Raw genomic sequence first — 17,605 nt, 5'->3', positions numbered from 1 at the left:
GAAAGTAAAAACACAAAGTCCAGTATGCTTAACATAATTTGTTCATTGAAAGTAAACAATAAAAGCAGCAAAATAACCAACCCACACTAGAAAACTTTCCCGCACTGCCAGATATGATGATTTTCAAATCTAAAATAAAATGCAGCTTTATCTTTGCATCTTTTCTACCATGTAGGAAATGTTACAAGCATCTAGATGTAACAACTGAAGGAGCGCCCTCATGTATGTCTTACAAATGTAAATAATGGTGCCTTCAGCCAACTTTTTTTTTCAGCTCAGTTATACAAAACAATTTTAATATGGTAAACAATAACGTAAGCCAAACGGTGTTGTTGCTTATCAGTTCACCCTGACACAAAGGAAAGAACAGTGTGAGACACTGTAGAGGCCACCACGTCCGGGCAATAAAGCATGAAAACACTGATGCAAACCTCATATAGGGCTTTAAAAGTACAACTTTGGTCCAAAAACATGTAGCAGGCCTAGGTACTAGTTTTAAAGTCTCTCACACACTGCTCATAAAACCTATAGCAAGATTATGTGCCCCTTGCAAACATCCAGAAAAATCCACAACAGGCCGAAACAGCTGCTAGTATACCTTTACTTCTCAAAATAACTGACCAAATTGGGGGGGGGGTTATTTTCCATAAACCCAGTCACAGATCCCAGATCTAAATGAGGTGAAAGAATTGTGTCCATAGGTCCTGGGGTCCTCAGAGTCCGGCTTTCTGGAAGCTGGAGTGATTGCAGTTGAAGGGAAGAGAGACAGACATACGAGATAAAGAATGAGAAATTTGATGGCCTGAGTTCTAAGAAGGAAGGCAAGCTTTCTCCAGAGGAATATATAAGCTTTGTCTGCCTTAATCTTGTTAAGTCTGTTGGTTTGGCAGATGGTAGTGATGTCTGCTGCATAATAACACCTGCGGACACCTGCCCATCACATTTATGTGTGTTTTTTGAACATCTCAGTCCAGATTTCATCCCAGCTTCACTGTTATAATAACCTCCACTCTTCTGAGAAGGCTTTCCACTAAATTTTGGGGCGTGGCTGTGGGGATTTGTGCTCTTTCAGCCACAAGATCATTACTGAGGTCAGGCACTGACTTTGGATGAGGAGGCCTGGACAGCAGTCAGCATTCCAGTACATCCCTAATGTGTTCAGTGAGTTTGAGGTCAGGACTCAAGTTCTTCCACTCCAACCTTGGCAAACCAAGTCATGGACCTCACAGTGCACGGTCATGCTGGAACATGTTTTGGACCCTTAATTCCAGATGGGAAATTGTAATGCTACAGTTATACAATCTTGTGCTTTCAACGTTGTAGCAACATTTTGAGGAAGGCCTGCATATGGGTGTGATGGTCAGGTGTCCACAAACATTTGGCCATATAGTGTAGGTATAATTAAAATATAATTAAACAGTAAAAACAGGGGGTTTAGGCATCTGCCCAACTATAATGGCTGGTTATCCATCACACAGTGCTCATAAGACAGCATACAGCATTTACTGATATTGTATTGATGGTATTCTGGTATACACCGATTCAGAGTATGACTTTTTCATACTCTGCAGACATTTTTCAACCATGAACTATTCATGCTTTGAAGTGAACTGGGGCACATTTCATAGTAAATTTTGGCTAAATACCTGTTGCCTGTGTGCTTCCATATGTGGAATTTAAAATTCTAACTCCCTTAAACCACTGGTTTATTACATACAGTGTAATTTAGCCACTTCAAGGCTACATATGGAAAGAACAAAGAATTCAAAGCCTATAAAAAGGCTAACTAAAATAAAAAAAAAAAGGTGTAAAGTGAAAGCGAATGTCCTCGCTAAAACGTGGTCACTGGAGCACAGGCTAATTAGGGCTTTCATGCCACTGTGACCCATATTACAGCAGAGCCTGGGGCTGTTTCACTGGGTATTGAAACATTCCAGTCCAATCAATATTCACACCACCAGTCTCACACCGTAAAGATTACCTTCTTGTCATTATTGACGAAACACTGTCTCTGTGCGTGTCAGTTTCAGCAATAATTGTGGCCCCATTCTCTTAGACACTGTTCTATACATCCACTTAGCTGGCAGCATGCAGGTCATTACAGCTCATTAGCGTAAGGATCCTTTACACACCACCACCAGACAGGAAAGCAAATCCTGCTGCCAATTTCAGGACCACTGAAAAAGGTTTCAGCTAACGGGAAAATGTTTTCAAATGCTACAAAACGTTCTCACAGCATAGGAAAAGACAATTCAAAAAACGTCACCAGGACAAATGCAAAAACAGTTGCCTGGGCTCTGTTCTTTACATACTTTGAAGTAGTTGATACTGTGATGGTTCCATCCTACTGACTCATTGCGTTTTTTGAAAAAAGCCACACAAGAGCCATGGGGATGATTCAAAGTAAAGCAATTCACCACCACTAGCCACCATAAAGAACATAAACGTCATGTTAAAGCAAAGTGAGCAAACACACAAAGAGTCCAGGTGACATTGAACATGGAGCAGGCCATCACTTCCTGTCACATGGGCTCCTTTGGAGACAATACTGCTTTCAGGCACTCCCTTTTTAAAAGCACCATAAATAGCAAAGGCCATAAAACAGGTTGGTTGTTAAGGTCGTGCTTCTTAACATCATTTTCACATGGTAAGAATTTCTGCGGGCCTCTTCCTGCACAAATGGACAGGTCTAGAAGTGTCAGTCATGAAGGACTTCCACGAAAACAAAACTCCTGAAGAAAGGATTATCCGACACCATTTGGATTTGTGCCGGCGCAGTTTTGCGGCTACTATAGTAGCATGGAGTAAACACACAGGCCATACACATTAAGCACAGGCAGACCAAACAAATCCCACACACCCTTAAACTTTTTGTGAGCGAGTGTGTTCTGTGGGCGGATATACACTAACTTTCGCTGCCCAGTGATAAAGAGGATGACAGGAGAAAAAGAAAGCGAGTGCACGCAAGAGAGAGAAAGAGAGAGACATTCCAGAGTCCATGGCAACCATCTTGCCCAGAGAGCTGACACTCTCTCCCACCTCTCTACCCCTCCATTAAGCAAACGTAGTCTATAACCACCCACCTCCATAATGGAGGCTCAGAAACAAGTTCAACAGATTCAGTGCCAGATTGCTATGGACTGTGCACACGCCCACATCAATGTCTCTGAGGTTTCCCGTATCAGCATACAACAGACAGAGGTGCTGAGTCACCTGGGCACTTTTGAGCCGCTCCAAGCTTGAGGGTTTAACATGCTACTTTAATCAAGAGTGACTGATCTTTAGCCAGGGCTCCAAACATGATGGATCTGCTGTACATGCCCCACTAAAAACAAAAAAAAAAACAAATGTCTATCAAATAACTGAGTGAAACCCCACTAAAGCCCCCAGATGCTCCATATGGCAGATGAAACACTGAAGGGCCCATCTGCCAGCTTTACAATATAAACCACACAAGCGCAGGTGGCTCTCCAAAACAATAAGTCATAAGTGCTGGTCCATGCACCAAAATAAACACTGATCAAAGACCAGCTCTGTCCTGTCATGTCTACTAAATTAGGATACTAAGCAAGAAGTGTGAAATCAATTATGTTATTTGTACTAGGCTTGTGCGATATACATTTTTCCCCTGCTCATGATCTACCATTTTAAAAATTGCAATTTAAGTCGTCCATTTCAGGTTTAGGTAATACTACAGTAGTTGAATGCCCTTTTATTAGGTCGAAATTTGTGTCCTTGTTTCTCTTTTCAATCGAAAAATTTAAAGTGCAGTTTTTGACCATTTTTGGCCAAAATATTTCTGCGGCATCCTCAATAAACATAGTTAGCTGAATCTAATGTGTACTTGTCTAATGTTCGCAGCATCCATCATAAATTGACAGATTTTATTTCACATAAATGAACTCAAAATATTCTCAATTTCCTTATTGTATTTGATATAAACCTTTTTTTTTTTTTTTTTAAAGTGAAGATTTTATAATTTTATCAGAGTGGGGATAAATTGCAAAACTGTGGCATGATTATTGGTGCCAGAGGGGATGGCTTGAGGATTTCTATAACCGCTGTCCTGGGATTTTCAAACATAACATTCTCTAGAGTTTAACTCAGAATGGTGTGATAAAAGAAAAAAAAGAAAAAATCCTGTGAGTCTACAGACAAAAACACCATGTTGAGAGAGGTCAATGGAGAATGGTCAGACTGGTTTGAGATGACAGAAAGGCTAGAGTACCTCAAATATCCACTCTGTGCAATTGTGGTGCGCAGAAATTCATGCAGAACACCTCAAACCTTGAGGCAGATGGGCTACAACAGCAGACGACCACGTCGGGTTTCACTTCTGTCATCCAAGAGCAGAAACTGACACTGCAATGGGCACAGACTCCCCAAAACTGGGCAATTAAAGACCGGAAAAATGTAGCCTGGTCTCATGAATCTTGATTTGTGTGGAGACACACAGATGGCAGGGTCAGAATTTGGCACCAACAGCATGAATCCATGGACCCAACCTGCCTTGTATCACCAGTCCAGGATGGTGGAAGTGGTGTAATGGTGTGGAGAATGTTTTCTCTGCACACTTCGGGCCCATTAATACCAATCATCCATCACTTGAACACCACAGTCGGAGTATTGTTGCTGACCATGTGCGTCCCATCATGGCCACAATTGACCCATCTTCTAATGGCTACTTCTAGCATGATAATGCACCATATCACAAAGCAAAAGTTGTCTCAAGCTGGTTTCATGAACATGACCATGAGTTCAGTGTTCTTCACTGGCCTTCCCAGTCACCCGATCTGAATCCAATAGAACAGCTTTGGGACATGGAAGAATGGTCAACATGGACCAGAATCTCAAAGGAATGTTTCAAACAGCTTATGAAATTCATGTCATGAAGAATTGAGGCAAGGGGAGACCCAACCCAATATTAGTAGGGTTCCTAATAAAGTGCTTAGTGAGTGTATTAGTTTCTGTTAGCTGGGAAAATACTGTTTTTTGACCGTTAAAAATTCGAAATGTCAGATAAAGTTAAAAACTCGTACACAATGTCCGGTAAAAATATTAACATGAAGCAGACACAGGTTAGACAAATAGTGTGTCCCAAATAACATACTATACAATATAAACTTATACTAGGCACTAACCATTCTGCCGTCTAGTGTATGAATTTTAGAAGAGTAGCATTGTCTCAAATGACACACTTTCGGTATTGCACTAATCGGAAGTATATGCTGTTTCCCGGTCAAGGGCAAATTATGTCAAATGCACGTAATGCGATGGCGCCAACATCAGCCAAATACCCAAACATAACCAAAATTAATTTGTACATTTTACTGTTTATGTTAATGTTTCCTCTTATGCCCAACAAGACCTCAGTCACAGTCAGATGGCAGCATAATCATCTCCGCAGGCGAATTTTGCTGGCACACTTTAAAATCAATTTAAGTTGTGGTTGTGGCTATGGCTGCTGGCAATGTAAACATCATATTTTTTGCATTCAGCATCCGAGCCCGATATAGCTCCTCACTATCCGCTACGTAAGGAAAGCTGCGGCACGTTTTTTCGGTTGAATGAGTGCAATCATCTGGAAACTTAAAGTGCACTTTGTTTTTTGACTACATAAGGTCTCTGCCTACACAAATATGCTTCTCCTGTAACGTATATGCTGATTTGTTTGCATTATTCAACTCATTCAAACACACACACACACACACACACACACACACACACACACACACACACACACAGCTGAAGCTTGACCATGCCCCACCCCCATATTCACATATACTATGCATAGTACAAAACGTTACAGTGCAATATAAATACCGAAATGTGATGACCGGATTTTTTTTTTTCCAGTTTGTCCAATAAATGTTATCATTCCCGGACACGTTGGCCACCACCAAAACTTCTTTTAACTGCAGAGTGCATGTCAATTTAATTTGACGTGCAAATAAACAATCGAACAGGAAATAGTTAGCAAGGTGCTAGGTTCAGCTGTGGCCTGATACAGTTCATTACATTCAGACGCTCAACAAGGGCCCCAGCAAGCTTGCATGTCTGATATAGCAGCCTTGAGCGGAGTCAGTTTACAGTGCACACTGGATCACATGCAGACTCTCTCTGTAGACAATAGGCAAGGAGAATCCAACATGACACCCCTCCCCCCGTAGAGACTAATTGTCCTTACTGCCTGCAACTCCATCTCTCAAGGGCATGCTTTCTGGTGGTTGAGCATGGGGTCACTTGGGAGCTAATCTCATTTTTAAAGTTGGAGAATTAAATGGCAAAAGCAAGGAGATGATCCCTGGGTATGAACAGTAGTATAGTAAGTGGGCCTCCAACCTAGAAAACGGGTCTTAACATTAAATTTAAAAAATATATGTTTTATCAAAATACGGTGTTATACAGACAGAAGTTTTTAAGATTCATTTGTCCTGCTCAATGCTAGGCCAGACTAATCCCTAAACAAATACATGGTGGTTTATTTAAAGCTACAGAAATAAAAATTTGGAACTTCATTATCTTGGGTAGAGAGGGAAAATAAATAAATAAATAAATAAATAAATAAAATTTAAAAAAAAAACCACCACTAGTGAGAGCTGCTTGTAGAAGGACAATTTGTAATGTCGGTTGCACCAATGAGAGGAAAACAATTCAGGGCTACATTCTCAAACTACATTGACACCATTAAATAGAAAGCCATACTGCTTAGTATAGTAGATGCATCCTAAACCGACGCCAGTGTGAATTGTCAATGAGTCATAGTTTCAGTGCACTAGGTAAAAAAGAAAAACCTCTCTCCAACAAAAATCAAACTATTGTTGCGCAGTGATTTCCCTAGCATAGCCCGTTTTGTGTTTTACTGTAAATCCCACAAGTCAGTGTTTGCATCGCCAACCTGAACGCAGATGCTGCAGTCTCACTACAGTCGAACTGCTTTTGTACTGAGAGATCAAAACACGCCACTAAGCCAATAGTATCAAGCGAGCCGGCTAATGCACCCAGATGAAGGAAAGAATTCAGTCATGTCAGATATGATCAGTTAGTGCAGTGTTCATGCAGGTCTGCGGAGTCAGTCTGTGAGGTTGATTATTAGAATCTACTAAAGATGATGATATCTAGGTCAAAGGCAGGTTAAGGGGAAAGGCTTCTATTATGACACAAAGGCTATGTGTTAAGTCATACAGTAAATCTGGAGGTGCATCTCTCTCCATACTTCTTTCAGGTATGGTCAAGTCAAGTGGCTTTTTATTGTCATTTCACAGCGGAACGTGATTACACAGTGAAATGAAACCTTCAGGACCATGTTGCTACATAAAAAAAAACATACCAAGCACATGTGATGACACAGAACTAAAAAAAAAGATCTACACATTCCACATAAAGTGCACATAAAAACGTGTGCAAACACAACAAGACAGTACAGTAAGTATTAAAACAGGACAATGGGCAAAGTAAGTGACTGTAGTGCAGACCAATACACAGGTATAATACGGGAGCTGGAAGTGCAGGAATGAAATTTCACACCAATTCAGACCTACAACAGGCTTGCCAGGATGTCTTGCAGGGGGTCAGGAATATATCAGAGCTTTAGAGAGAATGTGTGTGTGGAATCTAATGCTTTTGTTTTCAAATCACTGGAGCATTAATTGACCTCAGCGTCTGCCTTTCAGTTGATTTCTGTTAGCTTTGTGAGGCAGGATTTTTTTTAGAGAAATCTTTTCATCACTAAACATGGCAAGAAACTTCTACTTTCACAGAAATACACTGTTAGACATCGCAAAGAACCAAAGTTTACTGGTCATGAACTGTCCAAACAAAAAACACTTGCATAACTTATCCATAAATTGTAACAGATTTTTCACAACCAGATCTTTAAAGCTACAGTAAAACAACTACCCAGACAATTTATTTTTTACATTATCTAGCTTACGTTATGACTAATGAAATAGTTTTGACTAATTAAGTACAAGCTGCATGTACAAATGCAGGACTAACTTTGCTTTCTTGAACCCCTGGTAATGGCCAAGGTAAGGAATTACATGAAATATATTTATACAAATGAGCCGTCATACTGCAGCTGGGCTTGTCTTTGAGGGAATCTGTAAAGAGATGACGGCACAAACAGAGGGACAAAGTGAAGAACACTTTAGTGTGTTGGATGGAAGTTTTGCACGAGCGTAGTTTAAAAACAAGACAGACAAAAATAGTTGGGCTGTTCCCCCCCAAAAAAAATTACTTTGATTGCAAATATTGCGATTTTACAAAGTTCTGGCATGACACAGCACTTTTATCAAAAAAAAAAAAGAAAGAAATGGTGCTCTTCATATCAGTGTCAACATTTTTCTGCTCAAGTTATTTGTACTTTATCAGTTACACTTCCTGTGTGACTAACACATACACTTAGGTGCTGATGCTCAGTTATCTCAAACCACATCACTGAGCTGAATAGCTGAGATCAGTATGAGTTACAAATCAAAGAGATCATTTAATTGTGTTTTCAGTCCATAAACTAAATTAGGATGATAGTGTGCACACAAAAAGAGTAGTGATCACTCGCTCCTCATGTCCCCAGCCTCGTGGGTTTATCGTAGTAATGAACGAGTAAACTGTAAGCAAAATTACAGGTGCGACACATACTTCACTGGATGCTGGTGACTTAACCTACAATAACACTAATACAGCGACATCAATTCAAGCTCAAAAACTTCTCACAGAAAATGAACTGCTCTTTTAGACAGTACCAACATGGATTACACTGCTAAATGAATAAATGTATACAATCCTAGCTATTTGTGATGGATTGGATTTATATTCTGGAGCATGGGTTGGTGTGGGTCACATAGCCATTACAATGTATGCTAGGAATGAACAATACACTCTTTTTAATTATACAAATATGTATTATTTACATACGTTTCATTTACTTTAAAAATAAAAATGATAGGTAGGGGACATTTCATTCTTTCATTCATAGCTAACTTTTAGAAGTGGAAGCCATTACAATTAATGTCAGGATTTCTTATTACAAAATTTTTTTGTAACATAATGTAACCGAATTTGAAAATGTAACTTCTCTCAGAAAGCCTGTAGCAAAAAAATATGCATACCGTTTCTACCCAATGAACGCCATAGGATACATGAACACAAACTGGTAAACTAATGATGCATCACAAAAAAAGTCTGACCTGCATCAATTGTCCACATTGCTTTTCCCATGCCAGTGCTAAAGAAACCTAAAGAAAGTTGAGTTGCGTATGTAAGTTTACATATGGCCTTGTAGAAGAGGGATCATAAAAAGTGCATTATATATTTATTTATTTCCTGAATAGGGCTGCAACTAACGATTATTTTCATAATCGATTACTTGGTCGATAGGTTTTTTCTTCTTTTTCGATTAATCGCTTAATCGGATGGGGCGGGGCAAACTTTCAGTGCCTTTTTTTTGTTTATTTAAAATAAAATCCTGAGTGTTACAAATATAAACTTACAGACTAAAACTTTACACAACTGTTTGTCCAAAACAGAAAAAACCTAAAACACACACACACACACACACACACACACACACACACACACATTATTAATTTAGGACTGTAGTTTAATTCGGTACTTTCTGTGAATCCATAAAAAATTAATGCATAAGTACTTATATAATATAAATATAAGCTAACTAAATAAGATAGAAAGATAGCATTATTTTTTATGGACAGACAAAAAGCACTGAATTAAACTCCAGTCCTAAATTATAATAAAACCATTTTCACTGCACCTTGTGGTTTCTGTTACTCACTGCCTTTAGACATATTTTACTTTCGATCATAATGTTTTAATTAGACATTACAGATCTTACTTGCGCTACACTCTGAATCACCGCATCAGCAACGCGACCTCGTTACTAACACTTCACTACCCTAATAATAAACTACAGAAGTTACACTTCAAGCAAGCGCACAAATACAGCATATAATGACAATAAACTGAAATTAAATTAAACCTTTTAAGCAACTCACGAACGCATCACTGTCATGCTTCCGTGCTCCACAAACTCCGCTTTATAAAGTTTATAAATCTTCTTGGCAGTGTTTAATATAAAATGCTTCCCTGCCTTATAGTACTTCGAGGTCGCACACGTTCTTCATCAGTCACGTGACTATTTTGCCTCCGTCTGATCCTCATCAGACGGGTCATGTTGGGAAAAAAAGGTTACGCTGGCAAACAGTAAACTGAAGAAAGTCATTGTCGGTGACTCTGAGGCTAAAGCTAGCGGTGTTGCCATACGTGCGTGTGACGTCAAGCACCGGCGACTAGGAAGTGGCTTATAATTCCGGTCAGTAAAAACCCACTAGTGTTCCATTTGAGATATTACCTTTCTAAAATCCACACACTAGACGGTAGAGTACTCCGTGCACAGTGTAAGTGTACAGTACTTCATTTGGGACACAACTTTAATATTTAGTCTCCGAAGAGTGTTTTCGGAAGAGAAGTAACGTAATGAGTAAATCTGCCAGTGCCGCGCACAGACCAACTAATCAATAATGAGATCAGTTGACAACGATTTTCATAATCGATTATTATCCATTTAAATCGATTAGTTGTTGCAGCTCTATTCCTGTAAAACCTATTTCTCGCAACAGATTACGTCTAGTCCACAAGACACAATAATAACTGAATTTACACCAATCATCCTGTTCAAAAGTTTACATCAGTGAATGTTTGCACCTTTTGTAATAGTTGTGAGTCCCTCAGTTGTCCTCAGTGTGAAAAGATGGATCTCAACATCATATAGCCACTGTTGGAAAGAGGTCAAATATGCAGAAGATGCTGGAAAAGTAAAGAATGTGCAGGACCTGGAGGATTTTTCTGAAGAACAGTTTAACTGCTCAGGACAAACAAGGGACTCATGAACAACTATCACAAAACATAAACACAGTCATTGTTCATCCAGGTAACGACGCACAGTGTTAAGAATCGAGCGTATGTAAACTTTTGAACTGGTTCATTTGTGTAAATTCAGTTATTATTGTGTCTTGTGGACTAGATGTAAACATCTGTTGTGAGAAATAGATTATTCAGGACAGTACTAAATAAAAATAAAAGTTTAGGATCCCTCTCCTCCCCCACTCATATTTTGCAGATACTGCAAGACATTCAACTGTGTCTAGAACTTCTGAGAATATTCACAGAACAGTATTTATTTATTTATTTATTTATTTATTTATTTATTTATTCATTTATTTAGGTAGTGCACGTAATTACTGCAGACTGCTGGAATACTGCCATTACAAAATCCAATACAATAGCAACAATTAAATAAATAATAAATTAAACAGCTTTAAGCCAAGTTTACACTGTATATTTTGCTGCTGCTAACAAAAATAAATAAATAATGATTTTTTGTGTGTGAGAGAGATATTGCAACCAAAGCCAGCCTGAGACAACACTGACAGTATCAAATTTTTATTAAAAACTCCATACGACTGCTGATCATCTAAAAGTCACCAATTACAGGATGGAATAGTATGATGCAAAACGCATTAAAACAGCTACTAATAGCAAGCAGTCTTTTGAAATACTAACACACATTAAATAATATAACAGTACCAGCCTACGTGCTTGGCCCCATGCACAGGGAGTCATAAAGCTATCTGCATATTAACGGACACAAACAATATCCTTATTAACTCACTTTAAACAACGAGCTTTCCATTCCATTTCCAGAAACTGCTCCAAACTCTTCTGTGCATTTTAAAACATAGTAGCACTGCTACTATGACACCAATGGTTTGTTTGCGTTTATGCAACCTCGTTTTCTGCATAAGCCCAGAACACACCGATTGATGACCTAAGCAGAACGTAGTAATTTTCTTTAACCACATCGTACAGTCTGACATCACGTTACTGCACAGTCTGTTTTATGAATCTTATTAAGAACTTGTAATTTAATTAGTCACCAAGCATCAGGGATTTTTACATTTGAAAACATAACATTTAATGAGTCTTTAAATAAAGCTGAAAAAAGCCTGAGACTACACACTTCATTGGAGGCTGAGAGTGGAGGGGTAGAATGGGATCAGACTGAACGGCAGAGGGAAACTGACTCTAATCTAAAGTGCGAGCTAATGTAGTACAAGTGGTAAGCATTTCCGTTGACAACTTACTAGATTTCCTTAAAATAACAAGTCAGGGGACCTAAGAGCTATTTTTCAAACTACACCAACCATTCGCTGTCCTGGGAGTGACGGTCGGTGTGGGGGTGCGATTAGGGGGTGCGATTAACGTAAGCTAAAACAACACATCTGTTCCTGATCAGGAAAGTGCTGACCTGTAGATGTTGCTGCTTTGAACAGTGGACATGTTTCATGCTCTGTAGGCTGCTGTTTAGACTGCCATTATGAGACTGCAGTCTGATGTTGAGGTTTCACAAAACAAGGTGCCTATCTAGTTCACATTCAGTGAAAAAGTTATGGTGGTCATTTTTGCACATATCCACACTGATTGCCTTAAGCCTAGTTCACATGACACAATTTTAAGCCTGATTTTCAAGTTGATGAGCTTGCCAATAAAAACCCTTTGATCGGCACTCACCGATCAGCAGTTGATCGGTATGTGTGAACTACTCGACGATGCATCGCAGAGGCATCACCGACACCAGACAGGTATTTGGCATGCTAAATATCTGGATCTGTCGGGCGACTCAACATCCTGTGGTGCGAAAAGCGTCATCACTGGCAGTGATTGCGGCAACAAGCTATAGCCAATGAGAGAGCAAGCGATGGGGTGAGGTCACCATGAGGAAGAGAACCCCGAGAAACCTTTGGCAGAAGCATAAAGGCGAGGAGCTGTACAACTTTTTAACATCCAACATCCAAGACGACAATGAAGACGCAACAAAAAAAAAAAAGAAGATGGCAAGAAGAAAAGTGCAGACAAGTCACGGAGCTTGTCTTTTACATTTTGGGGTTTCTTCAGCACAGATCCTTACGCATCCTCGCACAGCATGTTTCTCTCCTACGTCCATCTTCAAATAAACAACTCCTGTTTAAACTATCCGTGCAACTTCTCGCATGTGTTTTCGTGAAAAAAAACATAGTTTGGACAGCAGATAAGAGTCGTCGGGTGACAGAGTCGTTGTCAGATCATGTAGTGTGTGACCCCCTATCGCCGAGCAATCACATAGTGTGAACACAATGACCATGACCCCTGATTACAAGACAGCAAGTTGTGAAGTCTGAACAGCACAGCAACCTGCTGATGCGGTGTAGTGTGAATTAGCCTTTAGTCATACTGGCTACACACAGAAGTGCTGTGTTAGGACAGGTTTAAGTGCATGCTGTAGAGTGTATTTACCACAAGTTAAACGTGCATCTAAATTAGAACCCACACCCACGCGTGCACGCACATGCGCACACACACAGCTCTGTTACTTATTAAGAATGCCCACACAGCAGGCCTACAAAATGAAAAGTGATCACACTAGAACTGGCCGTCATGTATCAGCCGGCATTTTCCTCCTTACGTTACCTCACGCGAGTCACTCACATGGACAACACCATAGTCTAGATTAGAAAGTGTGTAAAAGTGTGAACGTGAAGTAAACCCGAAACTTGATTTAGATCACTGTAATTTAACACAACAGAAAGGAAACTTAGACATTTGCAAATTGGTGTTATTAGGACACCATTTTAGGTGGATTTTAATACTATGAAATATTAATTAGCAAATGACTGTTATCTAACGATATCAGGTGTTATTTTGTTTCTGATTAGCATTGACCAAGTTTTTGCTTTTACCTCTACAGCATTTGGCAGATGTGCTTATCCAGGGTGACTTACAGAAGCGCTTTGCATTTTCCAACTCAAACAGATCCTCATTGCTACTGTAAATAGGTCAGGTCTTATCACGCTAAAATCCTGTTAGAAAGGACTTCTTACAGCAATCAGACTGGAGTCGAGTTTTAAAAACCTGTGCTTTGGGTGAGGTTCGAATGGGCTTCAAAATCCCTGATTAAAGGTCTAAAACAGATGTCTAAATTTACATACGCTTCTGAGGAGGCCCGTTTTAGAAGGAGTGAATTGTGTGTTACCGACTCTCTTTAACACCACAGTCAGCACACTCCTGAATTTAAATTGCAAAGAAAAATGAGAGACCCCCCCTCACTGAAACCTAAGAAAGTAGTAAGGCTGAGACAGAGAGAGTAAACCAGTCCGTGCAGGATTTTGTGGAGTTTTTTGGGATTGTTGCAGCCAAAAATGATTTTGCGATTTTTGAGGGGTTTTTTTGTGGAAAACTACTTGTCGGTAAATTGAACCCTTCAGCTATACTCGTGTTCGACGCATGGGAATCGAAGAGGACTTTGGCCGAATGCATGTTGTGATGACATGACATGACTTTGCCCAAATCTGTGGAAAATCTGCTGTAATTCTGAAAAACTGCAAGCTCCTCTGAATACTGCGGAGTTTGCTGGATTTTGCACTAATTTCTGCGATTGCAGAAATCCTGAAGGGTCTGGTAACCAGCATTTTTATGTATTTATATATACTGGTACATTTTAAGCATGCATCATGGTTTTGTATTAACCTTTCTCTAGCAGTTGTATAGGTACTCTGTAGAGAAGCGAATGCCGTAGGGATGAGTCGGTCATAAAATAAGGCTTCAGGTTTAGGAAACACCCCTTTAAAATTTGAAGCACTCCCCAGAATCAACCAAAACACTGCTGGGACACAAAATCCACCCACATAACCACAAAATTATAGCCACTTACTAAAAAAGTGTTCTGTTAAACCACACATCAGGATGCAGGATGAAACTGGAGGATTTGTGCTAAAGATAGTTGTTCTTCTGAACACCCTCCCTTTCCCCTCATTTTAATTCCTATCATTAAGATCATTACAAGCCTAGTAAAACTTTCAAAAACTCAGACCACCCTATTTGCCCTCTACCTTCTAAAATAATTCACTTGAACTTTAAATAAAGCCAGTAAAACAATTATAGCCACTAAACAAGTCTAGTAATGCTGTACTTTTTCTAGTATGTTGAACAATAACAGGATGACTAACTTTTTTTTTTTTTTTTAAATCTACCAGTGTCTCGGTGAAAGTGAAATTGCCATACTAGGTCTGCACACCAGCTGCCATCTCGAACCATGTCTAAAAATCCGGAGGTACACTTTTAGCAGACTATTCATAGTAAGCAGGAAGTCCTACGCTGATGCGCAAGAACATCAAACCACTGTGCTCTTACCTGGTAGTAGTTTCTGATCTGTCTGAGAACAGTGCTGAGGTTCTGGATTCTGAGGTTGACATCACTGTTCACTTGTTTGTTCACCCGGTGGTTCGTAGGATTTGGGTCTCTGTTGGATGGGGGGGGGGGGGGGGGGGGGGTGAAATCTTAAAGTTAGTTCACAGGAAACAAATTTTGCAACTACAACATGCTAAAGAACATAAGCAAGTATGCAAATACATTACCATACAACCAATCCCAACACACACTGCTTAATTTTTCACCTCAAGCTTTGTTGAAAAAAGTAATACAAGTAAACATATAATCTCACACACACAAAAACAAACAAACAAACAAAAACAGTCGCATGACTTTCACTAGCTAGCCGTGAATGTGAAATAAAGCACCCCGTGCTTCAAACATGACGCCCCCTTTGAGAGTGACATCCTATAAAAGCCAACAAATTAAAAACGTGCACACCATAGCGAACTTGATACTTGTTACCAACGCAAAATAAATTGGGTGGAAGGTGGCAGGTGGGGGTTCGTAAGGGGGCTTTTCCAATTGCTGAATTCTTGGGCTAGTTTCAGGTATTTCTGTGCAGTTTTCACATTGCAGTTGGAGAGAAAATTGTGCGGAGACCTGGCAACCCTCCACACTAGCACACACGCATACACACACACGTTTAACCAAAGAGCTAATGCTTAACTAACAGCTTTTGTTTTGTTTCGCCATATGCTGCGAAGAGTTTGAATGGATCTCACACAGTCATTATTAAGTTTCAGCTGTTGTACTTTTTGCAGTGTTGAATGTTTTAATCGACTGAAGATGGAAACCTAACGCACATATTCAGGAAATGCCTATTTTTACGGTATCGAAAATGCATCGCATTGAGACACTACAATATGGTTTCAAGTTAGAATTTTGTTTATTGTTACACCCATATAAAATTTGTATTTTGATGTGTGCCTTAGAGTGAGCAGAGTTCTAGTTATCGGGGCAGCTCGACCAGCAGACTGGCTCTGGCACACACAAGTGGAGCTCCCACACAAACCTTATTTGTCCCAGCCTCATTTACATTCGCTTTGTGAGAACGGCATGCAAATTCTGCCAGTCTGGCTCACCAGTCCTACTTGCTTTAATAAAAAAAATAATAATAAATAAAAAAAACCTAGTTAATAGCAATGACCGTTTTTCAACCCTGCTGTCCCTTTGCAGTGCTTTGCAGTGTTTAGGTCAAGACAACTGCTGTGTGAATACCTTTGGAGCCATAATTAAAGGAAATGACAGAAGAATAACAAGAGCTTGTTTGGTGAAAAATCTAGAGAAAGGATAGAGTACACAGAAAGGGCAACTGCAGACAGGACATGTTCGTGTTAGTGTGAATAACATTGCCCTCTATACGGCGTAGATCTTTATGCATACTGGTAAGGAAGCACGTTATAAACACATACAGACATACCGACACAGAAAGTTCTTTTGAAAGAAAAAGAAAGATGTAAATACAAACTAATATGCAAATACAAACACTGAGACCAAGGACGAAACCTCTTCGCAAACAATGATGCTACACTGAGAGAAAAGCCTGGACAGGGTGCCAAACCATCACAGGGCACAATCACACGCACCCATTCACACACTATGGACAAAGATGGCCATCAGCCTACAGCGCATGTCTTTGGACTGGGGAAAGAAACCAGAGTACTTGGAGGAAACCGCCAAAACATGGGGAGAACATGCAAACTTTGCACACACAGGGTGGAGGCAGGAACAGAACCCCCGACTGTGGAGGTGCAAGGCAAACATTTTTTTCCCCAGACAAAATAAAACTGAATTTTCGTTAAGGTTGTTTTCCAGAAATACAAAGCTTTTTAATGCATGTGATATTCTATAAAGTGCATCTCACAGTAACACAGCAAGTAGTAAGACATGCATACAATTTATACAACACAGGCCATCTTGAATGGGATCGTCAGACTCTCAGAGTGGAGCTCATGCATAATACAAGCACATGTCATGTCCTTATCTGAATGTCTCCAGTCCCAACAAACCCCCCATTATGAGCAAAATATTTTCTTTGTCTGAGGAGCAGTAGTCATATTCATTAATAACAGAGAGGACTGGGCAGCTTGATGGAAATGGGGTTAATGGATGTTTGGGGGGTAGGGGAGGGGTTACAGGGTCACGCTGGGACACTTCAGTTAGCACAGCTGGGAAAAGCACAAAGACACAAACACTGAGTGAATGCATGACAAAGCAGTAGGGACAACAGCAAACTCACAACCATCAGAAAGCAAACCTGACTGAAATCACATTCTTAAAAAACTTACTTTGGAAAATTGTTTTGAAAGACTAAAAGGGTTCGATGCTAATATTATGTGTA

General features: G+C 39.8%; 1 protein-coding gene across 2 annotated transcripts in view; it reads right to left on the bottom strand.

Moving 5' to 3' along the window:
- Positions 1-17,605, bottom strand: part of ccdc88c (coiled-coil domain containing 88C) — a 62,930-nt gene that overhangs the window by 42,241 nt on the left and 3,084 nt on the right. For both annotated transcript variants that reach the window (XM_017476480.3, XM_053682939.1), the window contains exon 3: positions 15,244-15,352. In XM_017476480.3, coding sequence (XP_017331969.1) covers positions 15,244-15,352 — 109 coding nt within the window. The remainder of the gene's footprint in view (positions 1-15,243; positions 15,353-17,605) is intronic.

The sequence above is a fragment of the Ictalurus punctatus genome, chromosome 9 (assembly GCF_001660625.3).
Source record: "Ictalurus punctatus breed USDA103 chromosome 9, Coco_2.0, whole genome shotgun sequence".
In the NCBI taxonomy this organism is placed as follows: Eukaryota; Metazoa; Chordata; class Actinopteri; order Siluriformes; family Ictaluridae; genus Ictalurus; species Ictalurus punctatus.
The sequence above is the reverse complement of the archived record's forward strand: the minus strand, read 5'-3'. Positions and strand labels throughout refer to the sequence as shown.